Consider the following 22,724-nt stretch of genomic DNA (forward strand, 5'->3'; position numbering starts at 1 on the left):
CTTGAAGAACATCCTCCATTTGTGAAAGTGTCAGGCAAGGGTGTCAAGTTTGTAGAGTGAGGATGCATCATGACATTGAAGCTCATATCATCAGTACCATAAGTAAAGGTGTTACTGTGGTTGAAGCTTGCTGCTGGGAAGTGATGGTAGGAATAATTATGTTGATATGGAATCTGCTGGGAAGTTGAGGGGAAATTAGTATTTTCTTTCAGCAGGAACCTGTTAGACAAGTCACCATCTATAATATCACCCACATCTAGATACAACTTTTCCTTCTCTTTCTCTTTCCTTTCCCCTCCTACTTCATAATATTCTTCTTCAACATCTGTGGACAAAATATTTTCTAATAATTTAGAAAATTCTTCATCACCTTCCATAGAATTGTTCTCTCCTCCTTGCACTCCATCCATGGAATTGTAAAGCAAAGGACCACCACCATCCATAAAATCACTCATGACGACTTGATTCAAGTCTTCTTCTATCTCCTTCCCTTCATGAACTTCATTTTCTCTGCTCTCCCTTATACATCCTTCCACAGAACTGTTCATAACTTCACCCTCTTCTTCAACATCGAAGGACACATAAGTTTCCAAGAATTTGGCAAAGTCCTCATCCATAGAATTGTCAATCCCTTGATCATGATCAGTGCCTAAGCTCTGTTCTCCTTGCATTTCTCCTACTTCACAATCTTCTTCAACATCCATGGACAAATAATTTTCTAATAAGTTTTCATACTCATCACCTTCATCATCATCATTCTCTTCTTCTTCAATACTAAGATCCTCATCATCATCCTCTTTGTCATGAGCAGCTTTCTTCTTCTTCTCATATATTCGACATATCACCCAGTCAGACAGCTGAAAGCAGGAACACAATTAAACATCCATAAGATTATTATGAAGATTTAACAAAAAAAAAAAAAATGGAAATTAAAGTTACTATATATGTTACAAAAGGAGATATGATACGTATACATACCTTCATGCCAGTAGCAGTTGTTTCCTGAGCCGTTTGAAACTCATGCATGATCCACCTGTTGGTTTTGGTTTGATCCTTTATTCCTCGTCCTGCTTTCTTCTCCACGTAGGCGAGAGTAGCCTTGGAACCAATTTTGTAAGATTTGGTGGAATCCATAATAGTCTGTACTTTACTAGTAGCCTTCCAAGTTGATCCATCTTTAGTTTGTCGACTTGCCCTTGAGCCTCCTTGATGCATCCTCTTTCTCTGAGTGAAAAAATAATGGTCCTTGGTTGTGCATCCTTTGGTGATTTCTCTAGGATGGAATTCGTAAAGATCAACTTCTTGTATATAAAAGACTTGGAAATTAGGTTCTGCGATCTTTTTGTTGAGGTAGCAAAGGATTATTTCTTCATCTGTGGGTTCAAATAAGTATCCAACAGGGATATCTGTGGGTTTGAATACGTGCTCGTGTTCGTGTCCAACAGATGGCGGGACAGGGACAGGGATAGGGACAGAGATTGTTGTTCTTGTGGACCTTGAGTACTCCCTGAAAATAATAACAATAATAATAACAATATTTAGTCAAATAAACTGTACTAAATTTGTTAACTATAAAGATGATTGAAAATCTCAAACGATGGCGGTGGCGGTGGCGGTGGCGGTGGCGTTGGTATCTAATCTAATCTTGCGGACAACCACATTAATTAGCAAGCCACAGCCACTGGTTAGTGAATGGTGATGCGTACCTATGAGTTCTCTCCGGTATCACCATTGGATATTGCGTAGTCGAAGAAGGCTGGTGTGGTGGCGCCGGTACCATTGTGACTGATCGATTGTCGTCGGAGATTCCAGGTGTTGGTCGCAATTGAGTGAGTTTACTTAACTGTGTATGGAGACTGGAGACTGGAAAGAGAGAGAGAGGATCGCAGTTGAAGAAGTTGTTCGTAGCCTTTGGTGACTTTGGGGAATCAAAACAGAAAACAGAAAACAGAAAAGAGGAGATTGAGAAGATCAGGCAGCTAGACGAGGACGCGAGACATACTGCTGTAGCCTGTAGGCATGTTGGAAGGAGATGGCTTCAAACCCCTAATAAATAGGGATACGGTTACCGTATGGATATACATGCATGCATCGCTGGCATTAACATTCCTCAAAACGAACGATCATTTTAAAAACTTGTCTTGTACGCGATGATGAACGGCTTAGATTTCTTTTTGCCATCATATCTTGTAGGGATGACTATCACGGCTAAAGCTAAAATCCTAAATTTTAGGAAGGTTGTTAGTTTACTGTAGTTTAGGAACCTGCCAGATTCTCACTTTTGAGGACCTGAAACGTCTCTGCATGTTTAGGTAATCGAACGGACATCGTAAGGCATATTTTTTATTTGATCGATCGGATCCATAACTCGGTTCAAAATAATTGTTCAATTCTGATTACTAATTGGGCTCTAATCAATCTTTAAACGGATTATAATCTGGCTTTAAACGGTCAAGTGACCATCGGCATCAATACTAGTTAGTAAACTAACTTCTTGGGTAAGAAATCACTGCCTAGTCCCATGGCCCCTGCACAAGTCCAGACAGGCCAATGAAAAGCGCACACATGGGGGTCAACATGAATGAAATTTTAATTTTATAAGAGTGGGTGGTAATTTTATGCACCCATATGTTTGGGTGTAGGAGGCACATGACCAGACAATTTTTTTTTGTCAATTTTTATATTATCTCCAACTATTCATATATTTGTTGTAGTCCTTGGCCTCCGATTGGCATGATTTCGCACCGTCAACCTCTTTTTTTGGGGGGACTGTGAAAAGACACCCCTGCCCCATAAAAAAAGGAGTTGTGTGTGTAGGGGTGTCAATTCCAAGTCCACACCGGTGGGCCCGATCGAGCCTGACACATTTATGGTCCGACTTAGACTGACCCGATTAATAAACTTGTCGGGCCTAAGTTCGACCCGTTTATAAATAGATAGTACATGGTGCAAGGGGTAAGCCCGATGTGCCTCTCGATCGGCCGGGCCTGTTTACAAGCCTGACTCGGATCGACACATTTAACCCGACCATTTATATAGGTGTTTGATTTTTTGGGATATAATAGGTTATATATTGACATTTTTATCAATTATTGACTGTAATTAAGTGTAATATATTTTCAAAATCGTTGATGATTTAACAAAATAAATTAAAATATCTTGAAATCTAAGAAAAGCAAAGACCGTATAAGACTCATTTAAAGCTTTATTGGTATACTATCCCGTTAAGGCCTAATTATAGCCCAATTATACCCTGAAACCCGACCAAGCCCGACACGACACCAACCGAGACCTACTCATTCCTTAAATAGGTAGGTCATGGTCCGAGGACATAGGCCCACTAGGCCCAGCTAGGCCCTATCGAGACTGGCCCGGACCGACCGATTGACACCCCTAATGTATGAGGAATGCTAGATAGATAGAGTTTTCCCTCCCACATAATATATATATATATATATATATGTGTGTGTGTGTGTGTGTGTGTGTACTAGTTTCAATTCAAGAATAGGTAACTCGGTACATTTCAATTCTTATCGAACAATTTTTCTCTAGAAATTGAAACCATATCGTAGTAAATAAAATTCAATTTATTTCAATTCTAATTACAATCGGACTTTAAGCGGGTTAATTGACTAATTGGGCTCTAATCAATCTTTAAACTGATTATAATCAGGTTTTAAATGGTCAAGTGACCATCGGCATCTATACTAGTTAGTAAACTAACTTCTTGGGTATGAAATTGCTGCCTAGTCCCATGGCCCTGCACAAGTCCAGAGAGGCCAATAAAAAGCGCACACATGGGGGTCAACATGGAAGAGATTTTAATTTTATAAGAGTGGGTGGTAATTTTATGCACCCATATGTTTGGGTGTAGGAGGCACATGACCAGACAACTTTTTTTTCCTCAATTTTTATATTATCTCCAACTATTCATATATTTGTTGCTTGGCCTCCAATTGGCATGATTTCGCACCGTCAACCTCTTTTTTTTGTGGGACTATGAAAAGACACCCCTGCCCCTTAGAAATAGGAGTTGTGTGTATAGGGGTGTCAATTCCAAGCCTACACTGGTAGGCCCGATCGAGCCAGACACGTTTATGGTCCGACCTAGACTGGCCCAATTAATAAACGTGTCGGGCCTAAGTCCGACCCATTTATAAATAGGTAGTACACGGTGCAAGGGGTAAGCCCGATGTGCCTCTCAACCGGCTGGGCCTGTTTACAAGCCCGACTCGGACCGACACATTTAACCCGACCATTTATATAGGTGCTTTGATTTTTTGGGATATAATAGGTTATATATTGACATTTTTATCAATTATTAACTGTAATTAAGTGTAATATATTTTCAAAATTGTTGATGATTTAACAAAATAAATTAAAGTATCTTAAAATCTAAGAAAAGTAAAGACCGTATAAGGCTTATTTAAAGCTTTATTGGTATATTATCCCATTTAAGGCCCGATTATAGCCCAATTATACCCTGAAACCCGACCAAGCCCGACATGACACCGACCGAGACCTACTCATTCCTTAAATAGGTAGGTCATGGTCCGAGGACATAGGCCTACTAGGCCCAGCTATGCCCAACCGAGACCAGCCCAAACCGACCGATTGATACCCCTAATATGAGGAATGCTAGATCGATAGTCTTCCCTCCCACATAGTATATATATATATATATATCTGTGTGTGTGTGTGTATACTAATTTCAATTCAAGAATAGGTAACTCGGTACATTTCAATTCGTATCGAACAATTTTTCTTTAGAAATTGAAACCATATCGTAGTAAATAAAATTCATTTTATTGATATCAAAACTGTAATGATTCTTAATATATTCATTACGATTTTAAATATCAATTTTGATATTTGATTTTGGTTTCAAATTGACATCCTTAACTGGATGGCTTTGATCACGTTGATCGATTGTAAATGGAAGTAAAAGCCTAGAATAAAGAATCATTTTCAATTTCCTGACTTCATCGTTGCTTACATTTTAGTTGGCCATTCAGATTTCAGATGTTTAATACTAGAATGGAATTAGGTCATTCTCATGAATGTGGTAGAAGCTAGAGACCCAAAAACATTTCAATGATTCGATCAAAATCTTATGAGTGTCGGTTTAGAATCAGAACCAAAAACTGAATCGAACTATTGCAATGACGGTTTAAAATCGAATTAGAAAATTCGATTTGATCTAGGTTTTGAAAAGTGAAATTACCGATTTGAACTAAATCAAATAAAGTGTTAATCCATATAAATTGAACCCAAATCGAACCAAAATCATAGTAAACCCTACCATATATAATGTGTCATTGTAGAGTTATGTGAAATTATCTTCCATGTTTCTTTATTGTATTGTATAAAAAAAAGTTTAGAAAGATACTAGATTTGACATTTTGAGAATATTTTCATGAGATTGTGATTTCTTTCTCAACTCTAATTATTTCAATAGGTTATTTTCATTTAAACTGAATTTGAACCAAATTACTGAGATTGTATACGAAATTGAATGAAACCGAATAGGAATTGCATAATACCAAACTGATTTTTTTCGATTTTTATTCAATTTCAATTTTTACATATTGTATCTTGAACCGAATAAATATGAACTAAAAAAAATATCATAGCAGATGTTCTTGGTTTCGTCATCCATGATACGTGTAAACAAGGCTTAAAATGAACCTTGATGCAACCTAATAGTAATTAGAAACTCATAGGCTTTTTTAGATCAATAAAAACTATAGAGGTCTTTCTTGAAGGCTCTAGATTTCTCCATGAGTCTCCTTAGTAGGTAAATCACCTCAGTCGTGGATCTTCCTAGCATAAATTGAAAAGGTTTCCCGAGATATTAGTTTAGCTTCCCAATTAGTCGTCGATAACCTTCTTCCATAGTTTCATTGTATGACTCATGTAGATTTCCCCATGAGTCTCCTTATAAGCTCCCCTTTGTATGCAGACTATTCTTCTTGTACTTTCTCCAGACAATGTAGTGATTTTCAGAAAGAAAAAGAAAGACTCATGAGCTTTTTATGCCTCTAGTTATTGGAGCTTTGTATATAATATATCAACCTTATTTTTTTAGATTGAAACTACCATCATCTCAACTGAAGATGATAGTCTCAATGTTGACTCACAGAAAAATAGTTACTTCAATCCCTTTTCAGAGGAAGTACATTTTGTGAAGCCTGGAGGAGAAGAGAGAGGCTTCATTCCAGGACAAGGTTGGGAAGCAGGATTCATCCCAAACTGAAGAGAATTTTTTCAACCTTGATTCACAGGGAAATTGTGACCCCCATCACCTTCCTCAGAATCTGGATTTCATGAAGCCTGATGAGGTTGTCAAGATCTCACCTCAAGCAGATCGGGGAACTATTCTTAATGCCATCATACATGAAAAGTTTGAGGGAAAGGAAGAAATGGTGGCTCCTATTGATGGGTCGAAGAACTGGAAGGAAACGAAAAAAGAAGTGGAAGAGGAGACGGGTTCAGAATCCTAGCCTCGGTGGTAAAAATGATGAAGATGGTGGCCCTTCCAAGGTAAGAAATATCAGTGATGATGTTTGGAAGATATGAGACCTCAAGGCAACTGAACAAAGTTAAGAAGTACAACTCCAAATTGGAATATAGTATGTCAAATGTTGGCTCACAGCAGAAGGCAATCGAAGTAGGAGATGAACCAAACTGGCAAAAGTTGTTCTTAAAGTGGATTGGAGAGGATAGAGAAAAGGTTCTATTGGCAGAGTACACTTCAATTCTTCGGAATTATAAGGATGCAAAGAAGAAGCTTGCTGAAATAGAGAAGAAAAACCGGGAAAATGCCTTTGAAACAATGGTGCAACTAAGGAACCTGAAGCGTGCCAATGCCATTAAGGATGAGGAGATTACATCTTTACGTCAAAAACTAAGCTTTCTGCAGACAAGTTTTGAAGGAAATCTGGATACCAACATTTCAGAATTTAAAGACACACAACAGGGAAGGCCCCTTGGTGAAATGACAGAAAAATCAAACTCCGATGCTTCCAATCTCCCAGCTACAAATTCAGGCCACAGCAGCCAATTTACAGTTTCTTAGATGACCAAAATGTTGGACCTGAAGTCAGAACCAACGAATCTATTGCAAATGGAACCATGGAAACTTACCCAACAGCAGCAGAAGATGAAGAAGAAGAGATCAAGGTGATTCGTGTTGATGAATCTCATGTTTCAACCATTGAAGAGAAATTCCGAAGGGACATTGATGAGCTGTTAGAAGAGAACCTGGAGTTCTGGTTAAGGTTCAGCACATTATTCCCTCAGATACAGAAATTTGAAACTTCAATCCAGGATCTACAAGCTGAAATCTCAAAATTGCAGGAAAACAAGAAGCAAGAGGGCAACACTACCAAAGGCAGATCTCTAAAGTCAGATGCCCGACCGATATACAAACACTTGATAGAGATCCAGACGGAATTGACAGGCTGGTTAGAAAAGAATGCATTGCTGAAAGAGGAACTGCAGTACAGATTCTCATCTTTGTGTGACATACAGGAAGAGATATCAAAAGTCTCCAAGGAGGGTTCTGAAACTGAAGAAGTGGAGTTTACTAGTTATCAAGCAACGAAGTTCCAGGGGGAGGTTCTGAACATGCAACAAGAGAATAACAAAGTTGCAGATGAATTACAGGCAGGTCTGGACCATGTGAGAGGACTCCAGGACGAAATCGAAAAGACTCTGTCAAAGTTGAATGATGATTTCGAGCTGTCAGGACAGAAGAGCCAGAAACATCACCATCATGTGAGGCATTCAAGCAGTCGACCTCGAATTCCTTTGCGTTCATTCATTTTTGGTGCCAAACCAAAAATGCAAAAGCCATCTATTTTCAGGTGCATTAATCCAACATTGCAAAAACAATACAGTGATATGGCTGCTGGACTTCCTCCATAAATTGGTTTGATCTCATTGTTTTCTTCTCTCCACTTTATTATTTGACGGGGGATATATATTTTTAATTTTTTTTCCCTCTGGTCTGAAACTTCAGAGAAACTGAATATGAAGAAAATTTCAGGGGTTTCCCCTTGATTCTCCTACATGAAACACATATAGAGGAAAGGGTGTCCTGTCATTGATCTCAGATCTCCTGAGAGAATGCCTATTGTCTTAATAGATTTGAATGTTGTCAACTTGAAAAAGCAAACTCAGGTCACAAAAAATCCTACTGATTCAAAAGTATTGCGGATCCTTCTCCTATATGAAACCAAAGCTTATCATGTAGAAGGCTACTTATAGATTGTAATGCATATCACATTATCACCACATTGAACACCTAAGCTTGTCTAAAGATGATAGAAATCTAATGAGTGTTTGCCTTTCACATACTGCAACCACAAGTTTGGTAGATAGAAACTTACCCAGCTTTACCTGGTGTAACCTGTGTCAGCTAACCCCTGGCAGCATAGTAACTCATGTGAAGCGGTGGGTGGTTAAAAGGCAAGAATGAGTGTTTTCGTGCCTGAAAACCACCGTGGTACCCTGGTTACTGAGGTGACTCACTGATTTTGGATGCTTAACATGTCCCTACCTTTGGCATTCACAGGATGTCTTTCTCCCCTTCCCACATTTGAGAATCCCACTTATTCTTTCAGATAGGTAGTGAGAAAGGAGCATTTCCCTTTTGTGGTCTGCCAGTAAGTAACAGTCCATTAGTGTGCAAGGATACCAAACACTGGATGCTCAAATTCCGTCTCTGAAAGCAGTCAACATGATGAGAATTTCAACAGGAACAGCAGATTCTAAGAAAAATGTATCTGAAAGTTATAAAACACATTTCTTCATTAAATTGCATTTTAATGAAGTGGGTGCAGATGCATAATAGAATTGGACATGGACTTCTTCTTTTTGTGTCATCAAGAGTGACTCAAGACTGATTCAGTCCAGTCCAGCATTTATATTGACATTCCAGTACACCATGACCCTCAGTTACAACTCATATTTTTTATTTTATTTTTTCATTTTTGGGCAGATATGTTTTCAGTACTCTGTTTGTCATTCTATGTGTACAAGATAACCCTTGGATGACCATTACTTGAACAAGTTCTGACTAAATGTTCAATTGCATTTGCCTCTGAAACTTTCACCTGTATTTTTTATTACACTTTATTGCCTACTTAGCTTCTGATAATCTGATATGACGGCATGAATCTCTAAGCATGATGGTTGAGCACTATATAACATGTGGAAGTCTCTTAAGTGCTATACCTGCCTAAATAATTGAGATGAGATCTTGGAATGTCTGGAGTTTCAATCATGCTTCTTTTTTTTTTTCTGATACATAAAGTTGGCTTCATGTAGATTTATATCATGAACTATGTCCAAATCTTGTTCATCAATACTAAATGCAATCCATGCTGAACATCGAGCAATGGGCCTCACCAATATGCGGTGCAATAGCCCTTTCTATCAGTTACACATGTAAAGGATGTGCCTCATCACTAATATTCTAAAATTTAACCAGCCCATCTACTACTCTTTCATTGCATTAAGGTTGGTGAATTTAAATTTGGATCTGGGATCAAGGACTTGCAACCACAATTCACGAGGCTAGTAACACAAACTTAGAATGAGACATCATCAATCATAAGCTAATTATGTACAACAATTCCATGGAAGAGGTGAAGTGCATATTACATTAGTCTTTTCCATTAAATGCATGAGTCAACCCTGGAACAGATAGCATTCAAGTATCACAAGTTACTAGGTACTAAACAAAAGGTTCTGTTCTGTACAAGATTTGATGCCAAATTGCATCTCTCTCTGGTTTCTTTTAAGTCTTACAGCAACTCCTTCCAGTATGTCAATCAGGAGATCAAGCAGCCACCACACACTAGGTACTGGATCATGACACCATCAGTGCCCAAATGACACTTCCTGCACTACCTTGGCTCCTCTTCCCTTGGCCATGTATAGGCCAACATGATGCATTAGATCCTGCAATTGGAAAAATATGAGAGAGGGACCAAAAGGTGTATGTTTAAATACATGCAAACTTTGCTGAATAAAGGATGGGTCAATTATTGAAAGAAAAAAATGTAGTAATAATAATTTTAAGAAGTACAAACAATTGAATCTATGGTTGATGTGGAAACAGATTGAAGTACACCTCCCTCAGCTATGGCAAGATTTAACCAAGGAAAACAAAGAAGCACAACCTATGATGAGAAAACATCACATGCTCTAGAGTTGGATTTAAAAAAAAAAAAAAAAAAAAAAAAAAAAGACCTGGTAGACTTGTCCATAGGATATTCATACCCTAACCATTATGCTGAAAAATGGAAATCCCACCATAAATTGATCTTACTGGTATTTTGATCTTAACCCAAATGTATTTGCAGTATCTTCTGTGAGTTGGGTAGCTGAAAAGTTCTTCAGTTACACACTTACACAAAATAAGCAAGATATGCAAATTTGTACCCACCAAAATGCAACTCAAAACAACAATTACGAGAAAGGACACAAACTAATATTCCTAAATCAAAACTTCAAGTTGCAAAACTAAGTTTGGGAACAAAGTGGAAAACCTAGTGCTAACCCAGAATAACTTTAATATTGGCACATTCAAGAAAATTCTTATTTGGTTCCTCAAAAATTCCACTGAATAAACTCCTTTCTCAGGATGGTCTTGACAAAGTTACCCTCTTTGAGTAATTTAAAGAATGTTCAGCAGCCAATCCCTAGCATTGTTTTCAGTCTGGTATTGATACTCGTGAATTGACATTCTACCCAAGGACGTAGGAAAGATGGAAGGATTTTTTAGGAGTACGTCAGACAGAAAAGAGGGGGGGGGGGGGTGGAGGATTCTTTATTTGCTGTTGGCTACCTGTCTTCTTCTAAAAGGTCACATTAGAGACTTTCTCCTTCTGTTCAGCTTTTGCTTTCTAGAAAAATCTCATCTTGTGCAGGCCTAGATCTTCTAATATGCTGTCCATCAGAATCGACATGGACTTTGTTTATTGCCTCATACACAGACTATGGATGGGCTTATATTTTGTTGCTTAGTCCTTGAGTTTGTTTTGGGCTTAAATTTTGGGAGTTTTTCATTGCTTACTTCTCCTGGGCGTCCTTAGTTTTCTGCTGTACATTCTTATGATGTGCAGCCCTCTGCTATTGCCCCCCCCCCCCTCTCACTCTCTCAAGCTGCTATGTAAATCTTTCCCATCTATTTTCTAGGAAGCTGCTTGGACCTTCTACTAAACTCTTTCCAGAAGGCTCCACTTGTTTGAAGGTAAAAAACCATGTAAAGGAAAATTCTCAAGTAACTTCTACCCTTTTTACTTTTTATGCAGTTATTACCCGGAGACAAACAAAGCCTAAAAGAAAATCCATCACTAAGTTGTGCATCCTAATATATATATATATATATATATATGTCTTGCCATGAGGCATGTATGGATGAATGCGAGAGGATCCATGCAATAGAGGACCTCACGTCCATGTCATTTGTTAAATTTCAGCTGAAAAAAAGCATTGGAAGCATTTTAAAAAGCAAGTCAAATTTCATAAAATTGCAATAATGGAATTTCACGGTCATGGCATTTAGTATTTAGTGGTTTTGTGACTTTGAGCTTATCTTTTAGGCAATTCCACAGGTTTTTTTTTTTAAGCTGAAACTTGACCGATGAGGAGGGTGTGGGGTCATATATAACATGAACTTACCCATACTTGCCACATGGCAGGTGGTGATAAGTCTAACATCATCAGCTGAAAATTTACTCTTCATAGATCAATTATACTTCTGGAAAACAGCACAAGAGAAAGGAATTTTCGAGAAGGTAGATATTGCATTTACCTTAAAAGAATATTTATTCTCTCACACTCCAGCAAACAAAACACCAAAGTCCCTTCATCATATGCCTTTAAGAACTAGAAATGAAATAACATGCTGAGATGTTCCAAAATGCTTAGTGTTGCTCAATTGAAGTTAAGCAGTGCAAAGGTAGTTTAACAAAACAATTAAAATTAGGGAGAGAGAGAGAGAGAGTCGCATGTGTCACAAAGAAGATGCACTAGAATCAAAGGATCCAGTTTTCCTTTCCAATATGCTTAAATAAGAAAAACTTCAACCAGACAAGTCTTTAATCCTTGTAAATAGGATTTTTTAAAATGATGGGTTTACCCTTCTGCATGAGCTTATTCAACTGCCCTGGTCACAAGAACCACCAAGGATTAGTGACTGCCCATGCAGCAGATTCCCTTGTATAGGACAAAGCCACACGAGATTGCTCACTCATAACAACATCTTATGCAAACCAAAGTGCTTTAAAAATAAAAAATAAAACTTTCATGCACCTAATTGTATAGAAGTATTGAAACTTGTTTATTCCTACAAACATTAGATGTGTAAGTCGATGGCTGAAGAAATTTAAGTTCAGATTTGAGTGCCTGGTCCAGTCTAACAAACCATTCAAACCATTCAAACTTTCAGCTAGGGAGACGAGTAGCGTTCGTTCTATCTGAGGAAACAAAAAGACTAAGAAATACAATGAACTGGCCTAACTCAGTATTCAGTGCCACTAAATGTTCTCAGAGAATAATCAGATGTCAATAATGTGTATGAAAATGAGAGGCAGTCACACATTCCCCACTAAAACAAAAAAATATAAGCATTTCTACCAGATCAAGATTGAGAGTACCTGTGGATGGGCTACAGCTTTTATGTTACTTGCAACATGCACTGGAAGATCATATGTTGCACAACCATGGGAATACACCACCACATCCTCGAGAGGGGAGAGGAAACCACGATTTCTTGCAGATAATGTGGAGGCCACAAAATCGAACACACAGATATCCGTACATATCCCTACTACCAATATCTTCACAAAAGATCCAGCATTAGCTAACAGTTACACAATGCTTGTATCCAACAATTCACTGCAATGAATTACAGGATACAACACTCCAAGAAACAAAGAAATACTCACAACTTTGATTTCATTGGTTCCCACCCAATCTATAAGGACATTTGAACCATCTGTCTCGATCGAACCAATAAACCCATCAATGCATTCTTTGCGTCTAATTGTTACATTTTGTTCCTTCTCCAACCATTGCAAATCTGGAAACGGGGGGGGGTTGGAGAAATATGAGACACGGTATTGAGCAAAAGTTTAACATTCCCAACAATACCTAATCCTTAGATAATCAGCTAAAGCTAGACATGATTTATAGCTATAATTTAAGCACATGAATCTTGACTTTTAATTCTACAAAAGGAAACCATAGTCCAAGAGAAGAACAAAGAAGTAGAAGTACCTGGAACCAAATTTGATTCTTCTGTTCCAATTAGGCAATGAGGAGGATATGGATGCTCCGGTTTATCAGGATGATGAGTATCAAGAAAAGCCAGGACAGGCCATTTCTTCTCACAGAACACTCTGGCAAGCCTCACAGACTCCTCCACCATTCCAGATATCTGTACGTCGGGATCTCTTGGAGCCTGTATAAAATGCACACACCAAAAAAAAGAGTTTGAACAAAACCAACCAACTTCTATATTAGCCTAAACCTAATCAACATAATTGTAATAAAAATGGGAAAAAGGTACATCCGTGATCAAATTTCTCCTCCTCCCTGTTTCTCCCTTCCCCCCCCCCCCCCCCCAACCCTCTTTTTTCTTTTTTGCTGACTACGGGTATCCAGGCCTTTGGCCTGACTAGTCCCGCGGACCCATACACTCCCCCAACCCTCCTTATTCCCCCTTAAACTACAAAATCTGCAAATCCATTTCCAGAGCTGTTGTCTAACCCACCAAAAGCTTTTGAAAAAAAATTTATCTTTGTTGAATAAGTTGAGTTGTGACAAAACCATGAGTTTGGGTTTCTGATATTACTCGTAAAGGAACTGTTGAGAGAAAGGAAATGGAACGAACACGGAAGGAGCCAAAATCTTCGAATCATATAAAGAAAAGAATCAACACAAAACCCGATCATTGCAAGGGTCCGATTGTCAGAACGTAAACCAACCCAGAAGAACAAATAGACAATACGAGAGAGAGATGGTAAAGATGATTACCAGATTCCCACCTCCAACAGTGCAGAAGCCATTGACAACGTCCACCAAAACGAGACCGGTGACCACGTCGTTAGACAGAACTAGGGAATCCGGCTCAATTGGAAGCTCGGTCTTCAAAAGGTCCAAAGCCTGCGATGCCATCTTTGGAAACCCGTTTCAAATCTTCAAACAAAGAAGCAATGAAGAAGAAAAGTGAGAGAGAAGAAGAAAAAAAAATGAAGATTTATAGATTTATACAATATGGATAGCGATTGAAAGTAAACCTTATTCCTAGGTTGCTTGCTAGCATGCCCAGCCTTTTCCCTTTTCCCTGTGGAGAAGGAAGGGTCATTAAGGACCTTCGCCATTAAGGACCAAAACTATAGAGTTCTCTCTCATTCTGTAGCACTGTACCTTCTTCTATTTTTTTCCTTTTATTTATTTATTTTTGGGTTAAATGTATGCTTCATCCTGTTACACATTATGTTTTCATTGTTTGTTTTCATCTGCCCCTCTCCCCCTTAGATTGATTGAGACTTGAGAAAGAAGGGAAAGGGAATATCCCTTAGGATTCAGATACCGTTCACCTTACAACCCTCCACCATATTGCCCATATCAAAACTAAAAGATTCAGAAGCACCATGAAACAACTTACCTTAAATAACCCAACCCAACTTGAAAATTTTATGAATCGTTACAGATAGAGGCTCCTGCAACTGACTTCCGAAACCATATTTCGATTGTTCCCTCTCAATTCCCAACTCTTGGAGATGATATCAGTGGTGGGTCAATGATGGGTGGTTGGTCAAAATGATCCATCACTGAAAGACGAGAATCCCTGGTGGAGAGAGATGCAAGAGGGGAGAGGGAGTCACCCGGGCCCGTGGGGGAGGGAGAGGAGGAGAATTGAACGGTAGGATTTTTTCTCTCATCCAACGATTAATATGTTACTCCTTTACTGTACATGGAGCGTGGAGATTCCATTCCATACTGACAGCCAGGGAACCTTTTTTCCGTCATAGTCTCATCATATCAGTTGTGGATCACTTGTCTTTCATCTGTTGGCGCTCTTCTCCCTATCGGCCTCTCCCTCTCCCTACAACCTTCCCTCTGGTAGCTGCGATTCCTCCTCGGCCTCTCCCTCTCCCTCTCTCTCTCCCTCTCGCTCTGACCATCCTGCTGGCTGTTGCATTCAAGGAAGTTCTGTGGATGATTTGAAGAAATTAGAATCCTGCTGCGATCAGGTAATCTTCAATTACCGTTTCTCTTGTTATTTTCCATGATTGTCACCTACTATTGCATATAATGAGTTTGTTTCTTATGCTAATGAGTTAGTCAGTATTCTTTGAAGTTTGAATGTCTACTTTTATCACTTCATCAGATAGATTTAAGAGGCCTCCAGCCTAGTTATTAAATTCTCCGAATTATTAAATTCTCCGAATTAAACGTGAATAATTCGGCCAAACAGAATTTTACTAATAATTCGGTCTGATTCCAAATCAAATAAAAAATTCTTGAATTTTATAGATTTTTTTAAAATTCACGAATAATTAGGTTGAACCGAATTTTATGGGAATTCTACTCAAATTTTATCCCATGTAAAAAAAAAAATGATAATTTACAGTGCCACCCCCTAGAGAATGTCATTATTATAGGAACACCCCCTCTTTTTCACCAAATTATACTCAGACCCCCTACCGTCAGTCTCTGTTACATAATATACCAAGAATGCTGACATCAGCAGTTCATTTTTTTTTTCTAAATACCATTTTACCCTTATTCGCTCCCATCCCTCCTGTTTAGCAACCTGCAATCCATTAAACCCAAAAAGAAATATGCTTATCAATATATAATGCCAAAAAAGAAAAAAAGAAAAAAATCAGTAAAAGTCATAGTTGAAGATTACAGAACCTGACAAGACATATTTGTTAAATCGTTCCAACTTTCATCTTCGACTTCTTTGGATCTCGATCGGTCTGTTGATGAGTGTTAACCTAGATTGGAGCAACCCATTAAAAAAAAAACTTGTCAAAATTAAATCATAAAAAATGCAACAATTGGCATATCACAATAAAGAAAATTCCAAAAAAAAATTAATAAAAGGAAAGCAGAAAATACAGTTTGTGAGATATGTGATGAGCTGAGCGATCCATTGATTCATTAAAGCATCTAACATGTTTCCTAAGAAAAATAAAGGAAAAACGGAGTAGAAGCTCGAGCTAATTGAGTGATTGAGAGAGGAAGAAGAAGAAGAAGAAGAAGAAGAAGAAGAAGAAGAAGAAGAAGAAGAAGAAGAAGAAGAGAAGGTTAAAAGAGAGACATTCAAAGAGGGGAGGAAGCAAGCAGAAGCCTTAAAGAACAATGTATGAATATCTCAGAGTTCAACTGTAGTGATCTAATTTCATCTCGTTTCTCACAGTAGATTTAACGCTTCAGCTTCCTGATCAGGAACCTTGTGGTTCTCTGAGGAGAACCGAAGGTAATCATCGGCGGTTTCGTGGACGAGAAGGGAAAGTGACGCTTCAACGATTGTTGTTGCTGCTGTTGGAGGATCTGCCCCGACGGCTGTGCTGAGCGGTTTTGAGCTCCGACGCTAGACATCAAACTTTTAGCAGATTTTTCGCAATTTTTCGTCTGATAGAACGATTCCACAAAAAAAAAAAAAAAAAAAAATCGAGACCTCTGGAAAAGAAAGCTCCTAAAGTTTTCGACGATCGAAGGAGATGATAGATTCGAAGCAAATTAGGGGAGAAATTGAGCGAATTCTAGAGAGAGAATGGGATCTGAGAGTATTTAGGGGAAAGAGAGAAGAGGGGTAATTTTGGGATAACAACATAAACATGTTTTACTCATAAGGGCTAAAGTGTCATTTCATAGCATCACTTAACAGAGATTGACGGTAAGGAGTCTGAGTCTAATTTGGTGAAAGAGATGGGGTGTTCCTATAATACTGACATTTTCCAAGGGGTGGCGCTGTAAATTGCCCAAAAAATTTATCTTGAATAAGTCAATAAGCCTTTTGAAAATAGTGTGATTATTATGCATTTATTATCTTAATGTTACTTCTTTTTTTTTTTTTTAAATAAGAACTGATAACTTATCTTTCTTGAGGTAATCTCTTATATTTTTATATAAAAAAAAAATAATAATAATAATAAAATCTTTCACCCCATTTTGATTTGACTAAGTTTTACAGTCTTTACGAGCTCTAATCTTTAAGGTGAACATGCATGGTGGGTGACGTGAGTCTAGTTGAATTTGTGCTTAGTCCCTCTTCTCAATCTTTCTTTTTCTGATTCAATTATTTGAGTAATAGGAAATGAGCTTAGAAAAAAAAAAGACTAAATGTAATATTTTTATTTTTAAAATTTAAAATTTTAATTTTTATATCATTTGTATTTTACGTGCATATGATAATTAATAGATAATATGAAACAAATATTGTAAATATTAAAAGTAACATCCGAATTTTTTGTCCACTTTTTATTTTTATAAACGAATAATTCCTGAATTCAAATTCAAACTCGAATTTTATTATCTTTGTTTTTTTTATTGACCGAATCATTGAATTAATGAAACGAATTAATCCGAGTAATTTTTCGTACGAATAATTCCCGAATTCAAATTTAATAGCTATGCGGTAGAGTGATGGCTTCCGAAGGGGAATGTTTATTTCCTTTCCCTCGTTCAACTATAAGTACTCCGAGAGAGGGTTCTCGAAGGAGTACGTTGTAAGGCTCTGTGATTTTCCGTTATCGACGATTCTGTGTTCGTTGTAGGGCTTTGTGATTTCCTTATATCGTCGACAGATTCAAAATCGCTACCATTAAAGACTAGGTTTTACAGTTTCTTCTGTAATGTCGAAGGTCAAGCATGTTGGTTACGGCACTATCCCATCTTCTGGACCCTCGACTTCGAACTCGATCCCTATTCCGTCTTCTGGAGCCTCGAATTTGAACTATGGAGTCAATTTTATCTCTCGCGCAAAGGAAAGGGGAAGAGCAATCATCGCTACGCGGCGTCCATGGAGAGAGCTCACAGATTTAACTGCTTTTGGCCGTCCATATAGCTATGGTGAAGCGATGGTTCGTATCAGGCGTAATGCCAATTATTTCCGTGTCAATTACGCCTTTATCATGTTGTTGATACTGTTCTTGAGTCTTCTGTGGCATCCGGTTTCGATGATAGTCTTCTTGATCGTGTTTATAGGTTGGTTCCACCTTTACTTCTTCCGTGATGAGCCATTGGTGGTATTTAGCCGAACTTTTGACGATCGTGTAGTTCTGATTGTATTGAGTTTGGTTACCATTATTGCCCTGGTTCTGACTCATGTGGGATTAAATGTCTTGGTTTCTCTTATTATTGGAACTGTGATTGTTGGGCTGCATGCTACCTTTAGGATTACAGAAGATCAGTTTCTGGATGAGCAGGAAGCTGCCGATGGAAGATTGCTTTCTGTTGTTGGAAGTCCGACTTCTATGAGACCAACTTACGGTCGTGTTTGAGTCGGATGTTTGGTGCTTTGGATTGTGCACTGGTGATTAGGTTGTTGTGTGGTGATTGGATAATTGGAATTATGATTTGAAACAAGTTGCATTGAGTTTCATTCGTCGGATATGCGGGCTGACTTCTTTAACTGTGCTGTAAATGGTTTGGGGACAAAGAGATGGGATTCTCTACCTGCATATCTTTTGCTTTTGTTATCGGAAGGTACATCACGGAGGAGGAATTGATTTTAAGTGTCCCATTGTAGCTTCCTGTAGAGCAGGTCAGGTTACATTTTACACGATCTTGTATTTGCTCTTTCTTTTTCCCATTAAAATTTGGGCTTTGACGTTGTCCTTTGAATCTCTTGTTAAGTGTTACACTGCAAATTGACATTATTTTAGTCGTGTAGAGCGAAACTGGTTCTTGTCTGCCTTATGGGTTGAAAGTCTTGGTAGTAACATGTCAGTGTTCTCTGACGTTATGTTGAAATTTCCTTACTGATGTAGTGGGAAAGAAACTTTTCCGAAGAGCTGTGCCATACAATACATTAGCTTATTGGTTATATGTGGTTGCTGTGCCATACAATACATTGCCTTATTGCTTATATGTGGTTGGCCACTTATATCCTGTTGACTCATTTATTTTAGTTGCAACTTTGTTGAAGTCAGACCTCTGTTTCATTGGTAGTTAATCACTGTCGCGTTATCATGGATTTCATTCAAGTGATCGATTGTTCATTGAGAATTATTCCTGCTAGTATTTAATGAAAACACCCCCACCAAAGAAAGGAACAATCCTGTCTAATCTGCCTCCGATTTAGATTAACCATGACATTGTTGGATCTTCACTCAATTGATGATATGGTTAGTGGGGTAAATGAAGTTACTTTCTAGGTCCTCCTCCACATCACCTCCACATGTGAACATTATCTAGTCAACCTGCTAGGCTTATGAGTGAACAGATTCACCTTCTTTTATAAAAAGGACATGTGGTATCATATGACTTTTATTAGCCACCCCTACCAGTTTGGCTGAGGCTCTGATCTCATGTGTCTTTTTACGTTCAAGTGCCCTATTGTTTTGATGTCGATCAAGCTTCCATGGCTAATTCTTGAAGGTGTATCCGGTAGAGGTTTCAATTCTTAACCTTGTTTGACATACTGCAATAGGATCATCATTACAGTTACCTTGCTCTCTCTCTCTCTCTCTCTCTCTCTCTCTCTCTCTCTCTTTGGTGTTAGAAACTGGTAAAACATTGTCTTCTGGTTTCAGTTTTTGATGGAGTTGTGCGTATTATAGAGTTACACCATCCTGTGGCTGATTCTTTTTTTTCCTTCCCTTTGGGGGGGGGGGGGGACAAACTATAGATTAAGTATATGGAAAGGATATATCCATTTGAGCATATCAGTTGCCTATGGCAGCCTTTAATGCGAGCCTGAGTAGGTCTGTAGGTTATCTAATTTGTTTCTATTACAAGCTTTTACACCAATGTTAGCAAATCTGTATCTACTATCTAGTGGCTGAAAAAATTGTCTTTCTAGCACAAGTTGAGAAGTACTGGAGTATGAACTGTGGTCTTCTGTAGCACCTGGAGCATGAGCAACATGAGTTACAACTAGCTTTTTTATACATATGAGATTGCATTTCCAATCTGTATTCATTCATGACTATTACAGTACATTATACTGAAAAGTGAATTGAGTATGATTTCCACCCATGTTTCAGATACTAGCTCTGACAACTCCATCTGCATAGAACTGCTTGATCCTGTGCTTTTTGTGGATGACTGAAGATAAGATCTGTCAGGGCTGGTACAGTTGGACTTTCCTTTGTTTATGTATAAGCACTCCTTTAGCAACATCCTGTTCTGCGGATTGATCTGGGTTTGCTGAGTTGAAATTGTGTGTGCTTAATGTGCAACCATCACATTCTAATTTTTGTTAGCAAAGATTAATCCCATCTCGACATGCATTGGTTTTTTTTTTTTTTTTTTTAATACCAGTGTTTCTACATGCATTGAAATGATAGATTTTGGTTGATTTCTGTATCTTGCAAAGCATAGCTGATGACAGTACAGATAGTCAAGTTAGTGTTTTGGCTTATAAATATTGGTCTTCTTCACGACCACTCTATCAAAATTCGAAATGTTCTTTACAGATCATTGCTTATTGTGAGAGCAGAGATTTAATTCTAGTGGTTTGCATGTGTGTGAGCAAGTCCTTATTTGTAGTTCTTTTTGGTGGTTTGCCTATTATTATTTCTTAATATACCTATAATAGGATTTTGCTTCTTTTTTTCCTAGTTATCATGAATTGAACGTTTATACTGATTTGTTTGTTCTCGTTTTCCGGATTATATCTTTTTACAAGTAAACTCCATAATCTACTGCCTTATGGAAAGGGATTATTACTCCCGTTGTAGTCCAAGTGCGGCTGAAGCCAAAGATTGCAGAACAGAGATGCTATTCTTTCTAGTGGATGCCATGGGTTTCCAATTCCTGAATTTCAGAGCGGCTCCTTGTCTATCATCTATCACCTGAAACATCAATTGGGTAATCCCCAGATGTTGACTAGGATGCAAAGATCATCTTATATGAAGTGCTTAATCTGAACTCTCAATTACCTTGGGTTTTGTTAGTTTTTCTTACTGGTCTGTTAATGATGTGCCCATCATTTGGCAGGACTCAGGAGGGGTAATCAAAGCTTTAATGATAGCTGTGTCTGATTAAACATTTCCCAAATACTATGGCTCCGAAAGTAGCTAATATTCTTATCATGACTTCTTTCACTGTATTCAGTGTGCACCCAATCTTCGCCAAATAGAAATTCTCCCACGCTTATCTTGTCTCGTATCATATCCATGGCATAAGGAATCGGAATCTGCTGGCTCTGATCCTGAATCTGATTCCGGCCAATTTAAACCCCCTGTGATGGGTTGGCCGATCCGGTTGATCTGCTAGCTGCATAATGAACATGTCTCCTTCTGAAATGCACAAGGGGGAGAAATGGAGTTGCAGTGGTCATCAGGTGGTTCAGCGGAAGGGCTACTTCTTTGTACCTGTTGCCCTGAGACTAAATAAAGGCAGAAAGATCCTTAGTTCCTCTTTTTCTATTTTTATTTCCTATTTTCTTCTGTTGATAGAACCATATGTTGGAGGGGAAATGAAATTGGTATCGAATACCAAGTTTAATTACTTTTTTATTTTTATTTTTAGATCATTGGTTCACATTTCACATAATCTTATGTTTTGTCCCTAGTAACCGATGCTACATTATTTGGTCTCCAGCCTGATGTTGCTACTTGGTTCGTAGTAACATATATAGCATTTTTACCTGGTTCATAGCAACCTATGCTGTAATTATATCTGTAATCTCTATTTGAGGGTCATAAGTGCATCTATATTTGGCATTTTTATCTGTCTTTGTGAAGCTTGCTATCTACCTTCCTTAAGAACTTATGATATGGCTGATGGATGCTACTATTAGAGCTGTAACTAGTACCTGACTCTACTTGATATCTGTTTGAGAGCCATGAATAAGAAGAAAAAAAAGTGATTTTTTGGCTCCAATTAATCCTTCTAATGAAAAAGAACAATAAAATTTCTTACTTATTATAGTTAACAACCTGCTATCATTGCTCTTTTGTGCACCATGTTACATTAGGTTCTGAGCTTAGCGCAGCTGTTTGCATGTGGAGGGGTGCGATTACTAAATACATTGCCCCCACACAGAAAGTTGGAATTTAGGTTTCAATGGTAAAAGTGGGGAAAGCAAGTCAATCAAAGATTCATTAGAACAAACTGTTGCTGACTCCAAGTAGTTGGGATGAGCTTAGTCAAGGTTTAAAAACTGAAATTAGATACAAAATCAGCCTCCATGGATATGATTTGAATGAGATTAGAGTAGCTTAGAATATTGTAACATGTTGGTTATATGTTCAAAACTTGGAAATAGTCTCTTCTGCGGAGCAAGGGTAAGGTTGTGCACACTTGTCCCTCCCAGACCCTATAGAAACAGGAGCCACGTGCACTGGTTTGTTCCTTTTTTTTTTGGATTAGAAGTGAATCAACCCTAGAAGAGAAGATACAGAAAAAAAAAAAAAAAAAAAAAAAAAAAACCGTAGATTTTCTCATATCTTTGAATTTTTTTTTCATTCATAAGTCTTATAAATCTTGGTAAAAGAGATAAGTTTAATTGGTTCTCTGAT

The 22,724-nt window shown here is 38.0% G+C and overlaps 2 protein-coding genes and 1 pseudogene across 5 annotated transcripts; 2 read left to right on the plus strand and 1 right to left on the minus strand.

Annotated features, from left to right (window-relative positions):
- Positions 1–6,544: 6,544 nt before the first annotated feature.
- On the plus strand, positions 6,545–8,072 carry LOC122092002 (annotated as a pseudogene).
- Positions 8,073–9,586: 1,514 nt separating this feature from the next.
- Positions 9,587–14,849, minus strand: LOC122091573 (nicotinamidase 1). The gene is made up of 7 exons (XM_042661582.1): positions 14,687–14,849; positions 14,316–14,362; positions 14,053–14,214; positions 13,294–13,477; positions 12,963–13,096; positions 12,672–12,854; positions 9,587–9,969 (listed from the first exon to the last, which is right to left on the minus strand). The coding sequence occupies exons 3-7, from the start codon at positions 14,191–14,193 to the stop codon at positions 9,889–9,891; spliced, it is 723 nt and encodes a 240-aa protein (XP_042517516.1). The 5' UTR covers positions 14,194–14,214; positions 14,316–14,362; positions 14,687–14,849; the 3' UTR covers positions 9,587–9,888.
- Positions 14,850–15,086: 237 nt separating this feature from the next.
- On the plus strand, positions 15,087–21,931 carry LOC122091574 (PRA1 family protein F3-like). 4 transcript variants are annotated; one of them, XR_006143965.1, is made up of 3 exons: positions 17,685–18,799; positions 20,244–21,210; positions 21,316–21,931. XR_006143965.1 is itself a non-coding variant. In XM_042661584.1 (2 exons), exon 2 carries the CDS (start codon positions 17,889–17,891, stop codon positions 18,534–18,536), a length of 648 nt encoding a protein of 215 aa, XP_042517518.1. In that variant the 5' UTR covers positions 15,087–15,275; positions 17,811–17,888; the 3' UTR covers positions 18,537–19,123. The 4 variants fall into 4 exon arrangements, 1 of the variants encoding a protein (XP_042517518.1); XR_006143966.1 differs by having other exon boundaries at positions 20,244–21,069; positions 21,199–21,931; XR_006143967.1 differs by having other exon boundaries at positions 20,244–21,069.
- The last annotated feature ends 793 nt before the right edge of the window (positions 21,932–22,724 follow it).

This window comes from Macadamia integrifolia, chromosome 10, assembly GCF_013358625.1.
Source record: "Macadamia integrifolia cultivar HAES 741 chromosome 10, SCU_Mint_v3, whole genome shotgun sequence".
Taxonomy (NCBI): Eukaryota; Viridiplantae; Streptophyta; class Magnoliopsida; order Proteales; family Proteaceae; genus Macadamia; species Macadamia integrifolia.

Bases quoted from the DNA above. Each gene is read 5' to 3' on its own strand.
- LOC122091573 (XM_042661582.1), bottom strand. From the start codon at position 14,193: ATGGCATCGCAGGCTTTGGACCTTTTGAAGACCGAGCTTCCAATTGAG. The intron at 13,478-14,052 runs GTAATCATCTTT...CATTTTATACAG, and splicing joins CTGTTGGAGGTGGGAATCTG to GCTCCAAGAGATCCCGACGT. The intron at 12,855-12,962 runs GTGAGTATTTCT...TCTTTTGTGAAG, and splicing joins GAACCAATGAAATCAAAGTT to ATATTGGTAGTAGGGATATG.
- LOC122091574 (XM_042661584.1), top strand. From the start codon at position 17,889: ATGTCGAAGGTCAAGCATGTTGGTTACGGCACTATCCCATCTTCTGGA.